An 18,109-nucleotide genomic window follows, 5' to 3' on the forward strand; every position below is an offset into this window, starting at 1 on the left:
CCTTTCTTTATGAGAATAAAGTCATCGGTCAATAAAAATCTCTCTAATTATTTTGGAAAACCGTCGTCTCGTCAATGCTGAACTTTTGCTAAGATTCAATATTTAATATAGTATGAACAAGTATTAATCTCAAAACTTAAGTAATTATTAATAGTAATTAACATTTTTAATAAATAATAGTAACATTTATTATATTTTTAACGTAATAAATATTTTATTTTTTAATAAAATTTTACTACTTTTATATTATACAAAAAATTTTACATATATGATGCTCAAATATTTGAAGTTAAATGTAAAATCACATATAAAAAAAATTTCCATAGATTATGATTTGCGATTAATAAGTTGAACTACAATATAAGTCATATCATTCATTGTGACTTAACTCTTACAATCTTAAAATTTGTCTCTACATTCATATTTATTTATTTTTTGCAATTTTTTGTTTTAATCATAAAAAAAATATATAACTTTTATGTTTTAAGTTTTATGCACCAAGAAAGACTCCTCTTACTTTCATTTAAAGCCTTTTTTTTTTTGTTCCTATACTTCACTTAAAGCTTTTTTTTTTCATAATAGGCTTAAAGTTTCACTCTCATTATCAAACCAAATAATTATTTTTTCTTTTTTATTTTCTCTTTCTCTCTTTTAACGTGCTTGCGTCTCCAACTCATTCTTTCATTGTTTTTGGTTGTTTTTCAAGTTGTCACACATAAGAAAAACAAACTCAAAAATCATTATTAGTTTAAACCTTACTTTCTTATTTTCGTTAGATGTATTAGCTTTACTTTCTCTCTCATTAAAGGTCAATACTTCTAATTTTTTTTATAAGTTATCTTTAACTAAATTGTAATGGCTAACAAAAGAAGTTAAAATCAAATGATTTTCTTGAATTTTAAAAAAATATTATAACATAAAAATTTTACTTTTATTTAATATCATTGGACTTTAATCTCGTATCAATATTTATCCTCCTTAATTTTGATTTAGCTTCCTGTTAACTCTGTTTATTAAGGATAAATAAAAAAAAATACTTTATAGAAATTATAAAGTAACTTGTAATAAAGTGACTTATAAATACAACAAGAAAGAGTAAATGTTAGTAAAGAAAGTTGTGGTTTAGTGTGTTTTATCTCTCACTTATGTCATGTTTCGGATTTGAATGAAATTTGAAAGTGAATGAAATTTGATTTAGCTGTGATTTATGTCATGTTTCGCATCTGAATGATTAACGAGAGAAAAGTAACTATTCTATGCAATTGATAAGAAATAGTTGTAAAGAAAATTACCATTCTCTATAATTAATAGTTGAAAATAATAGATAATAATAATATTTTTTTTCTTTGCAATTTTACACCGTTAACATTTGTATTGTACATAACTTTTCTCTGCATCACAATTCTTTACGGTTTTAAATGAAAAAAATTGTAAAAAATTGCAAAAGAATGTATTTTTTTTATTGTAGAATTACACGTTTTCTAAAATTTAGTATTAATAAAAGCGTATAAAAATAATCATAAATGAGGAGAAAAAATATATAAATTCTTGAGCTGAGAAAATTAGTATACCAATAAAATGACAATGTATTGCAATTAAAATTTTATTTTGCTAGTATGAAAAAGATTTAAACAAAACATTTTCTCTTTTTGAAAAATTGTTCCCTCAAGAGGTGGCATCTTAGCAAAGAGCACCAAGTTCGTCATCATGTTTTCAAAAACCTCAAATGACGTTACTACCCTCCTCTGATCCTAGCCGTTACTTTCAGTTAAGCCCTGCAAGCCCCCACCCTACCCTTTCATCATATTAAAACCACTCAAGGACATTTCCGTAATTCCATCACTTCCTGCTCTAACCTCACGAAACTAAAACGAATCCTATGTAGTATTTTCCTTTCCCTCCACTGCGAATCAAAACACCACACACAGACACTCACACTATCTATCTTTCTCGTTTTCTCTCTTTACTGTTATAGGGTTAGGGTTTGGTTCTATCGATGGCTTCCTCTTCTTCCGATCCTGGCAAGTCCGAAGCTGGTGGCGGAACGGAGACATCCGAAGCAGCGATGCCGAACGATGAACAATTACGATTGAAGAAAGCGAAGAAAGAGAGAGTGTGCACTGCGAAAGAGCGAATCAGCAAAATGCCTCCTTGTGTTGCGGGCAAACGCAGCTCCATATACCGTGGCGTCACCAGGTTCCTCCTCAATCAACTAGAGAATTGGGATTTGAAATGTGAACTGTGCTGAGACTTTTTTTTTTTTTTTTTCATTTTTAATGTTTCCGTTTTGGTTAATTTTCTATTGCATTTAACTTTTGAAGTTTCTGAGAACAAAATGCATTTCATGATCATTTGCGTGATTAAATAAAATATTTCTGCTGCTACGTGGGTGCAACAAACTAGTGAAACTGTGCATGCTACTTAAGCAACCACTAACGAAATGAACTGAAGAGTTGATGTATATATGAATATGAAATGGCATCGATGACATTAAGGATATGTTTAGGAGTGGGGTTTTGGTGGGAGAAAGGAAGGATGCTTTTTTAAAACAATTTCTAATAAATATGCTCTAAATGATAGGTTAGCTTAAATTTAATGTTTTAATTATTCATTTATTTTTATAAATAATGTAACCTTAATTTAAAAATACAAAATTTCTTTCCTTTAATTTCCGTTTAAAATCTCACTCCTAGGCATACCATAAAAGGTATGTGCCATGTCAAAATCTATTTTAAAATGGGTTTGTCTAAGTTATCCCATTCTAGGTGGATTAAGGCAGTTAAGACATTGTATTTGACATTGTATCAATTTTATATTTAACTTTTTATTGACAAAATCTCATTAATCCTCCCGGGAGGGGGTTAATTTACCCCATGGGGTAACTTGGATTAATGCTATCTATTTTTAATCACTGTGGTATCATTTTCTGATCTGCTCCTTGGCACATTTTCTCTGTCATTAGACTTTGTTTTTGGGGATGAAATTCTTTTTGTTTTGTCACTGGTGTTGGGATTAATGATTTCTGTCTCTGATATTGGACTCATTTTTCTAGTTTCATAAATTATTAGGCATAGATGGACTGGTCGTTATGAAGCACATCTCTGGGATAAAAGTACATGGAACCAGAATCAGAATAAGAAAGGAAAACAAGGTCAGTTCTAAGGTGTAACTTTCTTTCCCAGTATTCTTAATATATATACATATATGTATATATATATATATATATATATATATAATTCTTTACATACATATATATATATATATATATGAATTCTAAGAAAAAAAAAGAAACTATGTCATACAGTAACTTACATTATCTGTTTTTATGTGGAGCATGGATTGATTGGACAACAATTCATTTATGATGCCAGTTTACTTGGGTAAGTTGGATATGTGATGCTTCCTTTCTCTGTCTGTTTCTTAATGAACTTGCTGCATCATTCATAAAGATATTTTTTGCTGCTGATGGCTATCAAACAGGGGCATATGATGATGAAGAAGCAGCAGCTAGAGCATATGATCTTGCTGCTCTGAAATATTGGGGTCCAAGTGCTCTCATAAATTTTCCAGTAAGATAATTGCTTCAGTTCAAATCTTCTGTGTTGTTTGGTGCTTTGTCATTTCATATTGCTGGGTGAAAATGATGTCTGCTTATTTCCTGCTTTACTTTTTGATATCAAAAGAAGCTTCAAGATCGCATAAGTTTGAAGTTAAAAACCAGTCAATTGTTAGTTGGGATTGGTGCTTCTAGGGTAAAGTACACATTGCTTGTTGATTGCATTTGTAAGACCATCTTTTCCTAAGATATCACTAGCGTAAGATTGAAATGTTTTGTTGGTAACCAGGGTTTGACAGTTGACACTAAAATTCTAGTGCTGCTGGTAGTAAAAGTGGAAACCACTTCTCTTCTGGTAATTATGATAATTCTGTATCAAGTTTGAGCTGTATGCTACAGGTGACTGATTATGCAAGAGATCTTGAAGAAATGCAGAATGTTTCAAGAGAGGAATACCTAGCATCTTTACGGCGGTGTGTATATACTGCACCAGAATATTTTCTAGCATGAAACTGTCCTGCTGCTTATTTGTGATGCTTTGTGCAGGAAGAGCAGTGGATTTTCAAGAGGACTATCCAAATACCGGGGACTCTCCAGGTGTGATTCTGTCAAACGAATACCAAATGATTGCAATTAAACTGCATATACATGTGCGCACACAAAATTTTACATTCATTGCTGTTTATTCTCTACTAGGAAACTAGTCAATGGGTTTTGCTGTGGGGTGTTGGGCTTTTTCGGCACACATTTTTTGGGTTGTAATACTCCTTAGTCCTCACTACTTCATTTAAAGGAGCTTTTAGAGGTGTGGATAGCTATTTTTCTTCGATAATTTTTCGGGTGGAAGAAATCAATTTGAGGTTATACATACACCATTGGCAATTTTTTAGGCAGTTATTAAACTATGTTATTAATTTGATGTTTATCACAAAACCTCATCTATATTACTTTGTACAGAAATTTCTGCCAATTTAATATTTATTTATCTTATAAAATATGCACATCTCAAGTCTCTGAGTTTGTATTACAACTAGTTCTTCATTGATCAATACATTTTGACCTTTTCCACTCTGCTATATCTCTGTGACCTAGCATGGCTGTCATTCAATGCATGGATATGAATTTTATGGTTCAATGTTGCATTTCCTTTTGCATGCGGTGGTACTCAAAATTAGTCGATGGGAGCCAAAATATGGTCGTATGGCAGGATTTGACTACGTCAATAGTATATATTGTGGTAAGTTCTAATCAAATTCAAGTTTAAATTATGTTCTATTGAACAGAATTATACAATTCACTTGGACAACACATTTGGCTATTGAAAGGAAAAGGGTAAGTTTTGAATTTCACCTGTTTTATCTGCAAGATCATGATAAACCCACTTCTCAATGTTAAAAGTGCAGGTGAAGATTCAGCAGCAGAAACAAAATATATTAGTAGTTTCTGCATAGAAAGAAAGATTGATTTAACAAGTTACATCAAATGGTGGGCGTCCTATAAGAGTCGACAACCGGATAGTGCAGCAAGATTTTCAGACGTTAAAAAGCATGGTTTTGCTGGAGATATTTGCTGTGAGCTCAAAACATTGGAACAAAAATTCCACACGTCAGAACCATACCAGTTGCCAGAGTTAGGCATGCCCTGTAAAGGAAGAAAACAAAAACATTCTTCAGTATCTTCTTTAAGTATCTTGTCACAATCAGCTGCTTACAAGAATTTGCAAGAGAAAGCAGCGAAGAGACAGGACAGAAGCAAAGATAATGATGAGAATGAAAATAAACATACCATAAACAAGTTGGACCATGGCAGGGCAGCTGAGAAATCGTCAAACAATGATGGTGGCAATGAAACACTTGAAATTGCAATGGGAATGAGTGGATCACTGCCTCTTCAAAGAAATGTTTATCCATTGACACAGTTACTGTCCGCTCCACTTTTGACAGCCTACAGTACTGTTGATCCCTTGGTAGATCCTGTTCTCTGGACGCCTCTTGTTCCTATACTTCCTGCTGGCCTTTCCCCTGTAGCCGAGGTTGGTATAATTGCTAAAGTACTTCACTTTATGAGGAATCAGATTACAAAAACATTGTTGCAAATAGGTCAAAATTCAAAAGCATTCCGTTCGTAGTAGTAGTCTTTAAATAATGATTCATATTATAAATCGAGTAATTTCTAATATTCAAAAATGAATTTTTCGTCGAATCAGAAATAAAATTCAAATATGAAATAAAAATAATTCAATAAAATAAATAAAATAAATCTTAATTATATTTTTAGTTCCGATACTTTCACTTATATGTAATTTTGGCCCTCTTTTTAGTTCTAGTTTTTCAATTATTGAAATTAAGTGTCTCACCTCAAAATTTCATTTAATAATATAGAAAAATATAATAAATGTGACATGTTATTGATTTTATAAATTAGTAAAGAAAAATATAAAATATATAAATAAAAATAATCAATAAAATTTATAAAACATAATTAAAGCCTTTTTATTTTTATTTGATTATTTTATATATTTTTACTTTTTAAATATGTACAAATTGATGATATCACATCTTTATTATATTTTTATTAATTACTAGATGAAACTTTAGAGTAAATAATTTGAACAATTCATAAATTATGAGAACTAAAAATGAGTAACTAAAATTTAAAAAAACTAAAAAATCGTACATAAATTAAAGTATAAAGATGAAAAGCACAATTAAATAAGTAAATAATCTGCATTAGTATATGAATATCAATGCCTACGTTAGAACTTTATTTAAATAATGCCAGAACAATTTTTTTTCTAAGTCAGGTGATTGCATGTTTAAATACCTGCTCTATGCCACAAAAACAACAAGTTTCTGGAATTTATCAGAAATGGTACTTTTTTCACTTTATAGCCGGATATTTGAATTTTAAATACCTAACTAATATTTTGAGATTCCGTTGTTGCTTGGAGAATGATTAATGATCATTTGAACCCAAACTTTCTAATTATCATCTAATGATTCATAGAGGAAAAACGACCTGCTTGGCATTAAAACTTTATCTGATAACAAGGTGGCAGGATCAGTAATTGTTCAAAATCATGAGTTACAGGAATTGATATATCTCCCTTCAATCCCAGATGACCGTATATGGTAAGAGAGTAATTAATTACTTATTGTAAATTCACATTACTAAGAACAAGTTGATTGGTGTGCAGGTTACAAAGACTGAGAGCAGTTCAACGTACACCATTTTCAGCCAGAGGAGTGATTAGATATCCGAATTTCTAATTTAGAAGAAAGGGGCAAGTGTTGAAGAGCTGAGCTTGTATCAAACATCAACATAAGCGTTAGAACTTTGACGTGCTGAGCCAGTGTGGAATCAGTGGGTTGAATTATGCTTGCTTGTATTATATTCGGGTTTTAGAGATCGGAGAAAGATAAAATATTACCGTGGTTGTACAACATAGAATTCCCATAAAACCTCATGTATATGAAGCTGGACAAATTTCATTTTAAGCAAAGGAATGTTATGTACAGAATAAGGAGAGGAATTATGTAATATTGGTTAGGCACTTTTATCACTTTACTCCACTTGCTACGAGATTTGTGGAATTTACATCACTTGTTCCCAATTAGAAAAGCGATATATGCGGTTTAAAAGTAACATTCTCTGACTGGTTGTTTAAAGTGAAAAAATGACAATCTCAAATTCGTCCATTTTTTAAAGTTTTTTTCTTTTCCTTCATAAAACAGCTAGAAAGATGAAATAACATAAAAAGAAGTTAAGGGAAAAGAAAGGACAATTTATTAATTTAAAAATCATATAAATATATTAAAAATTGTCGTGTATATTGATTTATGTGTATATTGAGAGAAGCCATAAATGATTTTATGGAAAATGTAAATTAGTATATTGAGATTTAAGTCATCTAGGTGTCCAGTTAGTATATATATATATGCAATATAACCAAGGTTTAATAATTCAAAATTAATATCATATGTGATATTTTATATACTTATTTCTATCTTTTATTTTATACATACACATCTCAAAAACCTACTTAAATTTAAAAAGGAACAACCTAAATTGTCTCCTAAAATCATTCAAAAAATATTTCTTTGATTTTAAAGTGTGTGAATGCCCCCATCAATTAATTTTAACGTTAAAATTTGACGGAAAGCATGACTTTCATGGAAAGCATCAAACACATAGATTTAATTTATTAATTCAATTATTAAATTATTTTATATTATTTTCATAATTATATATATTAAATTTGACACAATTTAAATATTTGTATGATTGTTATTCAAAAGTTAATATTTATTTATATTTTACAAATATATAATATATTAAAATAAAGTAATATAATGAAGTGAAAATTGATTTTGCTTTAAAATTTTATAAAATTAATTTACTTAATAAAAAAAATCTTTAAAGTAATGGTTAAATTAGTTAATTTAACATTTATAAAATAAAAAGTTATGTATACAAGTTTTAAGATTAGTATCAACTTATGCTTACTTGTGTATGTATATATTATGACTGGGATAGCAAAGTGCTTGTGCTTTCACATATTTCAGCTCTCTTCTTCTTCAACTCTTTCTCTCCTTGATGGAGTCTCACCCCAAATAACATGGGTCTCTCATCTTCCACGTCTTCTTTTGCATGTGTATACTCGACCACCAAATCAAGCAGTTCCCTACACTTCCTCTTCATGATTCTTAGCTCTGAGTTCAACACCATATTCTGCTTCTTGAGTCGCTTGTTTTCGTCTACAAGAGTGGCATAACCCGAACACGAAGAGGCTGATGAGGACCTGTGATCGTCATCAGAATCTTGTTGGGGTGTGGCTTGGTTTGGTGCAATAGTGGGTTGTTGTTGCTTGCTGGCCCAAGCTTTTCTACGCCGAATCTCGCATAGCAGGTCCTTCTCACCTTTCCTAAATCGTTCGTTGCAAAACTCCCATCTATTTGTTGCAACTTTACGAAAGCCCTATTTATGTGTGCAATGTAATAATAATGAATGAGTGGTTGCATGTCATTTTAGGAGCTAACGAAGGGAAAATTTTGTACGATTGTTTTCTTGGTGCGTTGTTTTTCTTATTTATCAATTAAAATTAGAGTTTTATTTTAATAAGAAATAAAAAAGGATGTGATGCTCTTACATGGCTAAAAGGCTCTAACTTATACATGAAAATGGGTTCTCCTTGCAAGCAAAAAGTTAATTCACTTTTGTTATTTGAATGACTAAAAGATGATATTAATTCGGTTATTAATTTGGCTTTTAGTTAATATTGATTTGGTAGGGATGCTTAAGAATATTAGATAGCTGACACCAAATCATTTTGTTCGCTTTTTTACTATTCATATACATTAAATCCTACTCATGATTATTGTTGATAAGTTTGTTATCAATTAATTACAATACTATAGGTTGTCAATGTTTTCTATTTTTCACTAAAGAAGCTTCTCAATTCGTTGCGTTGTTTATTGATGCTCGAGTTTAGGTCAGGTAGCCACTACACTGCATTTTATTATCTCTAATACACATACTCCATCCATCTTTTTCTAACACTAACAAAAACTTGTTTAAAATAAAAAAAATAATTAAAATTTATTGCTCTTTCCGTTTCTTAAAACAAATAATTAATTCACCAAGATTAATAACAAAATCATATATTATAAATTTATAATATATTTTAAACATACTTATAGTACTAAATTATTAAATTAATATTCTATATATTAGATCAATAAATAATTTTTTTAACTTGTGCAATATTCTATACAATAAAAGGTTATATTGTAGATTTTTATTAAAAATTATAGCATTTAATAGTGCTAATGCATTGAATTATATCAAATTTTATGACTTTAAATAAAAATTTACTATATTATGTGTATATTGTTACTATAAATTTTAGAATAAATAACGGTACAGAAAGAGCTTTTATATTTAATAAAAAAAAATAACTATAGTTATTTTTTATAAATAGAACTATGTAGAGTATTTATTAATAGACACAAATAATATTTTTAACATATATTAATTTTTATAATACTAAAATTATTTATTAGTATAATTAATGTATCATATTGTTAATATATATTTAATGTTTATACTAATAATTAAATTTAGTTAAATAAAGATTATATTAATAGAGAATAATTCTATACAAATTATTAGTATATGAGATTTTTATTTTTGTAGTGATTTAACCAACAAACAAGAACGCTGGCAAAATATTGATCACTCAATCAGTGTCAGAAACAATAACTTAATAGCCATGAACAAATTAGAAAAGATGAGCGGTCAATAGCAAAAGTTTAAAAAATTGTTAGGTAGTAGTCAAACTAGATGCTAACTTTAATGTACATCTTGACTCCAACTAGCATAACTCAATTGGTTGGTATGGGTAATATGTTGAGTTATAATTATAAAGTAAAGGTTATCAGTTGAATTTGGGGTAACAACTTTCTTTAATGACTGGTGTACCAAATCAATTATCCCTAGAGCTTGAAATTATATTTTAAATATTTGTTAAACAAGGTTATAAGAATGAAGAGAGTGTAATATCTCTAATGATCACACACCCCACCCATATTAAGATTGGTGGAATTTCTAAACACTCAAATATGTAGATTGATCCTTTATTTGATTTGATTACTTGTTAATATTACTTAGACGCTTATTTTCGAATGAAAAATGAAAAGATATACTTAGTGCCTTTTTTTTAGTTTGAGTAAAATTAATTTTAATAAAATTAATGTTAAATGTAATTAAAAATGTATATAAAATAATTTTAACAAAAATATTTATATTAAAATGGGTACCATAATATATAAAAACTTGATTCTAAGTATTAACTAAACCAGCACTAAATTTATCAGAAAAACTTGATCGTTAGCTATTGAATATAATAGTGCAATTGAAATAATAACGAGATTAGAAATTTCTAAATGCTCTACTTTCTTTGGGTAAAATTACGGGCGTCATTCTATTTTCGAAAAATTTATTTTGATCTTTATTGGTCTACCAATTTTGAAATTTTGTATAATTATTTTTCAAACTGATTCGGATATATAAATTCTATATTTGCCATCCATTTTATATATATATATATATGATCTTCTTACACAAGTATAAGTCTAAAAACTCTTACACTTAATTTAAATTTTTTATTTAATTTAAATCTAATAATTAATAAAATAATAAATTATAATCCGTTAGATTTAAATTAAATAAAAAGTAGTTTAAATTATATCTAAAAATTTTTAGACTTATACTGATGTAAGAAGATCTTTCTTCGTATATATATATATATATATAATGAATGGTTCTCAAATCAAAATTTTCATCCATTTTTAAAGATACTAAATCCTAATCAGGTCAAACAATGAAGTTAACACGTTTCCATCATCAAGAACTCATGAAAGCAAAACTAATCTTTTTTTTTTCTTATGATAAAAACTTCTACAGTGATCAACTTATTCACCAAACATGGATAGCTACCTTCGTTTCAGTTTTATCCAATTCATCCATCAGTTATTTGTAAGTAACCCTTTACGTAGCTAAAATTATTACTATTTATAATTAACATACCATAAAAACATATGCTATGTATTCATAAATCAATATACGTACATAGGTATTTAGCTGCCGAACGAAGCTAGAGAAGTTGCTATGCTTGAAGAGAGTTGGGAGTAGATCACGTGCAAACTCCACCGGTTGCAACACCACGAACGTTGTCCCATCACCATTCCACGACACAACATCATTGGTGGAAGGATCTTCGACCAACATATAGGTCTTCAACAAAAACGGTGGTGGAGTATTGGGTTTCCTTACATATTCCAACAACTCTCTATCATTTTCCCCCTCCATTTGCATAATCTCAACCCTTTTCTTCTTTCTATAATCCCTTTTTGTAGTTTGGTGTTTCCCCTATGCGAATGCTTTGGTTTGTTGTCTAAGAGTTTGATTTCAGAGGAGATACAAGAAGGAGAATATTGGGGTGGTAGTGATTAAAAATATTCAGAGGCTGAAGAGAGGAAGAGCGGTTAAGAACTCCCAATCCCAACACTGCTCCACTGTTCATGAGAAATGCAAGAGCTTTTCCTTGTTCGCCTTTCTCTCTTGATGAAGAAATAGTTGAAACGTATTCACTAAGCCTACCCCTCTTTATATAATCATACGTTTCATGACATGTCCTATATATTCCTTTCCAACTTAATAATTATTCGATATTGATTATATTATGTGGTTTAGGATTGAGAGTTATTATTTATAGCCTATGGATATAAAAAAATTGTACCACAAAGTAACATAAAATAATAGTCACAATGCATTTTACTCTATTAGTTTTGCTTATAGCACAACAAGATTTCCTGTATTGTTAGTCAATATGTCGCATAAGTCAATAAATAATTTAAACTCGACAAGGTCGCATATAACTTGACTAATTTGATTGCTACATCTGAATCAAAATGATGAAAACCCAATAAAATAGGATATCAAATTGTTTGAACACTAGTGAGTTGAAAATTAAAAGAGACGCTAGCAGGGTTGGTGAAGTTCACATGAATCAAAACTATTCCTTCATAAGATGAAGTTAAAATTATAATAATTTAAATTTATGATTGTGATTTTAACAATTTGATATTTTTTTATACGTAAAGTTAAATTATCAATTTATATGCAAGTATTGCAATAAATTTTCATTATGTTGATAGCATATCATAACTTAGTTGAGATTAATTTAGTGGGTAAGTGTTTTCGATGGGTATGTTGATAAAAACAGATATTTTATAGGGAAATGAAGTTAGTTTAAGTGGTTTAGGTATGCTGAAGCTTTCTATATGATTATTTCAATATCTTAAGAACAAATTCCTCCATCGAAGGGTTTCTCTTGTAGTTGAGTTTGATTTGTTCCAACATTGTAATCTATAAAAGCTTTGAGGTTTTCTACGGAAGAAGCGACTTTATTAGACTTTTGCGTTATTCCTCATTTAAAATTTCTTCCATTGAAACTGACTGTTGTACTACACGCGCGTGCCAACGCAAATGAGTGCTATTAATTTTCTTCTTTTTTCCCCTTATTGCAATTAATTAGTACTATTTTGGGCATACTTTCATTAAGTTAATTTTGCAACTTTGTCAAAGGTTAACTATTTACTTATGTTTGTTGGTAAGTGACAAGCAAGTTTAATTTTTAAAAAAAATATGTGAAATTTTGAGAATTTTTTTATAGATGATAAAGAGTGCAAAATTGTCCTTTTCTCGCAAGAGTTTTATATTACTTACAATTTTGTTTAACAGTTTAAAAGGTAAGAGAAGAAAGGAGAAAGAGAAAAACGAATAATGATAAATATAAAATCTTCAAAATTAAGAGAACTTACAAATATAAAATTAAAAATATTTTGAATGATTTATAAACTTTCATTTCTCATTTAAAAAGTCTTAAACAAAGATAAATGTTATGAAAGTTTTCTCCTTCTTTTACTTTCAAAAACTAACTCCCAAACAAAATTTAAAGATTAAATCCCTTATAATTTAGAAATATGTTAATAGATAATAGTTTTAGATACTCCAATGAAGAACATCTTATTGTGTAAAATGTTGAAATATTTTTGAGTTGAAATTAACCTCCTCAATAAAGGGTTGTGAACAAATGTTATATTAACAATTTAGAATCACAATGACCATAGTAACTTGTCATGAATCAAATTTGGATGAGAAAATTGAAAACTACGGTCAAGTTAGTAATAAATGTCTTGGAAATTATAAAGTTATGGGAATGCAGGTGACTAACTTTTTTTTATTTTATTTTGGATAAAAAATTAAGGTTTTGTTAACCATAACTCTTAAGGCTTAAGGCTGAGTTTAAGCATCCATAAATAGAAACTTTTTATGAAAAAAGTACATAATTATTGTATTAAAGTTATAAAAATATAATAAATACTTCTCTTTTTAATAAATTTTATTATTATTAGTTGCTTATTTTCAACTCTAAAAGATAAGATTAACAAAACTCATAAAGTTATGACTAACTTTTTTTTTTTTAATTTTAGACTAACAAATTCATTAAAATAATATTTACTAAACATTTTATGTTTCAAAATTTTGCTATAAATAAAAGGTGAGCATATTATAAGATAATTATGTAAGAAGTTAGTGAAGTTAATTAAGATAAGAGAAAAATATATGCCAATTGATTTTGATTTTAAATTTTGAATATGAAAAATAAAACTTCTATTGATATAACTAACTCTATGATGTTGTGAAAAATAAAACTTCTATGGTGTATATTGGAAGACGTACGTTATATTATTAATGTGTGTCCGTAAGTTTTTACTTAACAAGTTAGCTTATTTAAATAAATAATAATAATTATTTCTATTTTTATATTTCAATCTTATATATTTATTTTTATTTAAAGACTTACATTTATTTTAAATATATATGATTTTAATTTATTAATTTATTTGATATACATATAAAATTATATTATAATTAATTAGAAATGATTTTAAATATAATTATTGTAAGAATTAATCATTTTAATTTAAATATCAATTAATGATTAAATAATAGTATAAAACCCCAACAACCACCTATTTGGAGTTTAGTTCCCTTGGGCATCATAAAACGCATCACAACAAAATTGAACGACGAATGTGAACACTACTACCCCTAAGTAAGATAACAGGTGAAAACACAATTCTCTTTTCCTTGAACGAGGGAAGTGACGTTTATCGTTAAGTTTGCTGTGTTATTTTTGTTGTGAAATAATATTTTATTAAAAATTTGAAAATACGAATTTATTAATTTGCTAGGGACACTAAACAGCTGCATTGAAAGAGTGCATCTACGTTTATATATTTGTACTTAATTATTTGATCATCAAAAAGGAAAAGAATAATGAAATTCAATCCTAACCCAACTCATAACCCTTTTTTCACTAAAATTTAGTTTGTGTTCTAGATAATTACAAGTTTAATTGATAACCAAATTACAAATACTTACATGCTTTTAATTAAGAATTTTATATATAATAATAAAAATTATTGATATATCTATCAATTCTTGTGGGTATGACAACCTTATTTTTATATTACATAAAAAACTTGGTACACTTGCTAAATCTTTAACAATAAAAAATAATAATAAAAATAAAAATAGAAATAAAGAAGATGGTGCCACAATCGTAAAATTGATAAAATAAAGAAACAACTGCCACAAGAGTATCGGCCTCTTAATAAGATCAAAGAAAATTAATTCACTTAAGAACCTAAAGTCACATGCTCTCAAAAAGAGTGTTTAATTTCAAATTACATTTAAAACTAATTAAAAGTGTATTTATAAGAACTTATATATGTCTAATGCTCATAAACCAATACAATACAAATATAATCATAATGGGCTTCTTGTGCTAACAAACCCAAATCCAAATAAACCGAATAAAACAATGTGTTTTTTCATCCTAAATAAAATCTTAAAGTAATTAATAACTAACATTAAAATAATTAAACTAAACATAATAATTAAATTCTAATGAAACCCATTGGAGTCCAAATTTTTTAATCATATATAATTAATTATCTTGAGTTCTTAACTTTGAATTAGGTCTACTTTCAAATAGGACAACAACTATTTTCTTTAAATTTCTCTTTATCCTCTTTATCTTTACCATTGTCATTGTTTTTTAAAATCTTCTCAATGTCTTTAAGCTTTTATTTTTACTAGACCTTCTTTGATTGTCATCATAAAGGAAAAGGAGAGAATACAAAAGGTACAAGTTCACATTTTGAGTCAAGAACCAGAATTAAGAAAGTTTAAAGTTAGAAAAAGATGTTGAAACAAAGAAATCAGTAAAATCATCTTTTCTAAAAAGACATTAATTTTTTACAAGAAAAATCGTATATGATTTGTGAAAATAGTAAGAATGGATGACTACAATTATATAAAAAAAAATGGTTATAAAAAGATTGGTGAACTCACCCCTGTCATTAGACCCTGGTTTGTCAATGACAATCATAGGGATCTTGAATTGTTTGGTTAGCCCACTGCCCTTGTCAAAAGAGAAATTTTATGTACATGACTAAGAGAGGCAAAGTTAAAAGGATGCTAATAGCAAAACTAGAAGCGGCCAAAATAGTAGTAGCAATTGCCATCAAGGAAAAAAGTGTATTTCCTATGTTACAACCCATGATCTACAATAATGCACAATAGTACAGTCAAAGGAATTTAAGAATTTTATTACAGGTATTGCAATTGTAATGATACTTTGTTTTATAGCAAAAAATGTAGAAGAAACAAGAATAGTAAAGGAGCATGAGATAAGATTACTTCTATATTAGTGTTTTTACCCATGAAGAATATGAAAGCTATTTTAGGTTGTAAAGTATAATTCGCTTGATCATCATGCTTCAATTAGATGTTGATCATCATCATATTTACATATTTATGTTTTTATATCTATCTTTTAATAGGAAGTTATTTCATCCTTAAAAAATATAAATTTTGTCTTAAATTTCATCTTTAATCTCGTTTCTAAATTTAATACAATCATTTTTAATTTTTCTTCTAGATTTAACAATTCCTATAAATATTTTGTACAATGCAAAATATCATATTTTAAAATCCTGAAAATTTAATTAAATGTAATATAGTCACGTAGGTATTCAAATGATAATACAATTTACTATACAAATCACAATATTAAATTAAAAATATAACCACAAAAAATGAAAAGTGATAACTAATAAGTTTAAAATAAGATCAATTAAGGGAATGAGTTATTACGATATTTTATATCTTCTTCACCTATTTCTTGAATGTTGTTATTATTATTTTCCTCTATAGGTGCAAACACTGATGTTGTACTATAATGCAACGTGAGTCTTTATAATTTTTGTTTTTATTCTTCTATTTTTTTCTTTAAAATTTCTTATTCAACATTTTGTTTTTGAAATTCAGTAACAAGAGCTTGAAATGTAAAAATCAATTAAATAACTTTTCTCTTATAATACACCATTCATAGAGATAAAAGAAGGTTTCACGGCTTAAACACCTTTTGTTGGGTGTTTTTACTTTGAAGATTTTCTCTCAGCAATTTGATTTTGACATTTTTGAAAAAATAAAATTTATATTTACAACATAATTTAACTTGAATAATATAATGATATTTTCTTATTCTTTACTCAACAATCTATTTACCTTTTCCTTAGGCTTATGAAAAGTTACTGGTAAAGTTCAAAATATGTTTTTTTATTTAATAAAAAATATGAAATAAATGTAAAAGTATAAACTTTATTATATAATAATACTTAGATAAAGTGTAGTATCATTTTTTTTAACATGTTCTTTTGTAAATATAGACCCACCACTTTGTACATTATATCTCTTTTTAACATGCTTATTATGCTTCTTTTTTTTTTTTAATAAAGGACTAGAGTATTTTTTTTATAATGATTAGAAGAGTTTCATTTATATATATATATATATAGAAAGGCATGTGTGATAAGTTTTTTCATAAACGGAAAAAAAACATCTTAAAGGTACATTAACTAAAACTACCAATAAAAACACACAAATAGAATCGTACATATAAAAAAAACTAATAAGGTGCATGAATTGACACTAATAGTAAGTTTTTCGTAAATGAAAAAGAAATAATAAAAGAATAGCACTTTTATTAATGTAACCAAATGAGATAAATAGCCACTCAATTCTTAAAAAAAATACCCTTTAGTTGTTTAATTGATGCATAGTTGTTTAGACTCCAACTCCTCAACACGTGATCAAGTCTAATTAAATTTGACCAAGCAATAAGAAGTACTTCTATTTACATTATATTATATGACATTTGAATAATGAGAAGAGTAGAACATTCACAATAAATTGTAGAAAGACTAAACAAATTGATTAATTTTAAAATGCAAGGAGTTGAAATGATCTATAAAATTTAACATAACGCCATCCTTAAGAGAATTGGCTCATGTAAATATAGATTAATGTGTCTTCATCTAGTAACTAAATAGAAATAATAAAAATTTATTAGAGTACAAACTAACATTTTATTTTCCTTCATGACATGCATTTATCTTTAATTTTATTTATTATGATATAATACTTATTATTAATAATTATAATATTATTATTTTTCAAATTTATAGAATTGTTTAAAGTATGAATATAATTACTGACTATTAATTCTTAAATAAAATATTTTTAGTGATTTTTTAAAATAGGTGTACTTGTAGGAGATTGTTTTTTTCTATCATGCCAAATAATTTTCTTAACATTAAATATTTTTTATTTTACTTCAATATTAATTTATATTATTTCAAAACTTATCAATTTATTTAATATAATATTTATTATTAATAGACAAAATTAATATTTTCATCCTCTATTTTTTTAATTTCTTAAATTTTACAAAAATTTTAAATAGGTCATTTTTCATTAAAAATTTAACTCTGCTAAAAATTTTTATCATTTTATGTCATATATACTATTATTATTGTTCATTATTTTTTTAAAAAAATTTCTAAACTTATCTCCAAC

The 18,109-nt window shown here is 27.4% G+C and overlaps 2 protein-coding genes across 4 annotated transcripts; one reads left to right on the forward strand and one right to left on the reverse strand.

Annotated features, from left to right (window-relative positions):
* The first annotated feature begins 1,931 nt into the window (after positions 1–1,931).
* On the forward strand, positions 1,932–7,105 carry LOC113872399 (AP2-like ethylene-responsive transcription factor At2g41710). 3 transcript variants are annotated; one of them, XM_027509931.1, is made up of 9 exons: positions 1,932–2,196; positions 3,069–3,151; positions 3,372–3,380; positions 3,481–3,569; positions 3,956–4,031; positions 4,090–4,153; positions 4,732–4,797; positions 4,955–5,588; positions 6,753–7,105. In XM_027509931.1, exons 1-9 carry the CDS (start codon positions 1,997–1,999, stop codon positions 6,807–6,809), a joined length of 1,278 nt encoding a protein of 425 aa, XP_027365732.1. In that variant the 5' UTR covers positions 1,932–1,996; the 3' UTR covers positions 6,810–7,105. The 3 variants fall into 3 exon arrangements, with proteins under 3 accessions (XP_027365732.1, XP_027365730.1, XP_027365729.1); XM_027509929.1 differs by having other exon boundaries at positions 3,956–4,029; positions 4,103–4,153; XM_027509928.1 differs by having other exon boundaries at positions 3,956–4,029; positions 4,103–4,153; positions 4,732–4,793; positions 4,960–5,588.
* A 972-nt stretch (positions 7,106–8,077) lies between these two features.
* On the reverse strand, positions 8,078–11,431 carry LOC113873512 (heat stress transcription factor B-3-like). Its single transcript, XM_027511661.1, has 2 exons — positions 11,186–11,431; positions 8,078–8,533 (listed from the first exon to the last, which is right to left on the reverse strand). Exons 1-2 carry the CDS (start codon positions 11,429–11,431, stop codon positions 8,078–8,080), a joined length of 702 nt encoding a protein of 233 aa, XP_027367462.1.
* Positions 11,432–18,109: the final 6,678 nt, after the last annotated feature.

This window comes from Abrus precatorius, unplaced genomic scaffold, assembly GCF_003935025.1.
Source record: "Abrus precatorius isolate BTA unplaced genomic scaffold, Abrus_2018 Scaffold7, whole genome shotgun sequence".
Lineage (NCBI taxonomy): Eukaryota > Viridiplantae > Streptophyta > Magnoliopsida > Fabales > Fabaceae > Abrus > Abrus precatorius.

Excerpts from the sequence above, each read along its gene's own strand:
- LOC113872399 (XM_027509931.1), top strand. The coding sequence starts at position 1,997 with ATGGCTTCCTCTTCTTCCGATCCTGGCAAGTCCGAAGCTGGTGGCGGA. Across the intron at positions 2,197-3,068 it reads ATATACCGTGGCGTCACCAG|GCATAGATGGACTGGTCGTT; the intron begins GTTCCTCCTCAA and ends ATAAATTATTAG. Across the intron at positions 4,154-4,731 it reads AAATACCGGGGACTCTCCAG|TCGATGGGAGCCAAAATATG; the intron begins GTGTGATTCTGT and ends ACTCAAAATTAG.
- LOC113873512 (XM_027511661.1), bottom strand. The coding sequence starts at position 11,431 with ATGCAAATGGAGGGGGAAAATGATAGAGAGTTGTTGGAATATGTAAGG. Across the intron at positions 8,534-11,185 it reads TTCGGCAGCTAAATACCTAT|GGCTTTCGTAAAGTTGCAAC; the intron begins GTACGTATATTG and ends ACACATAAATAG.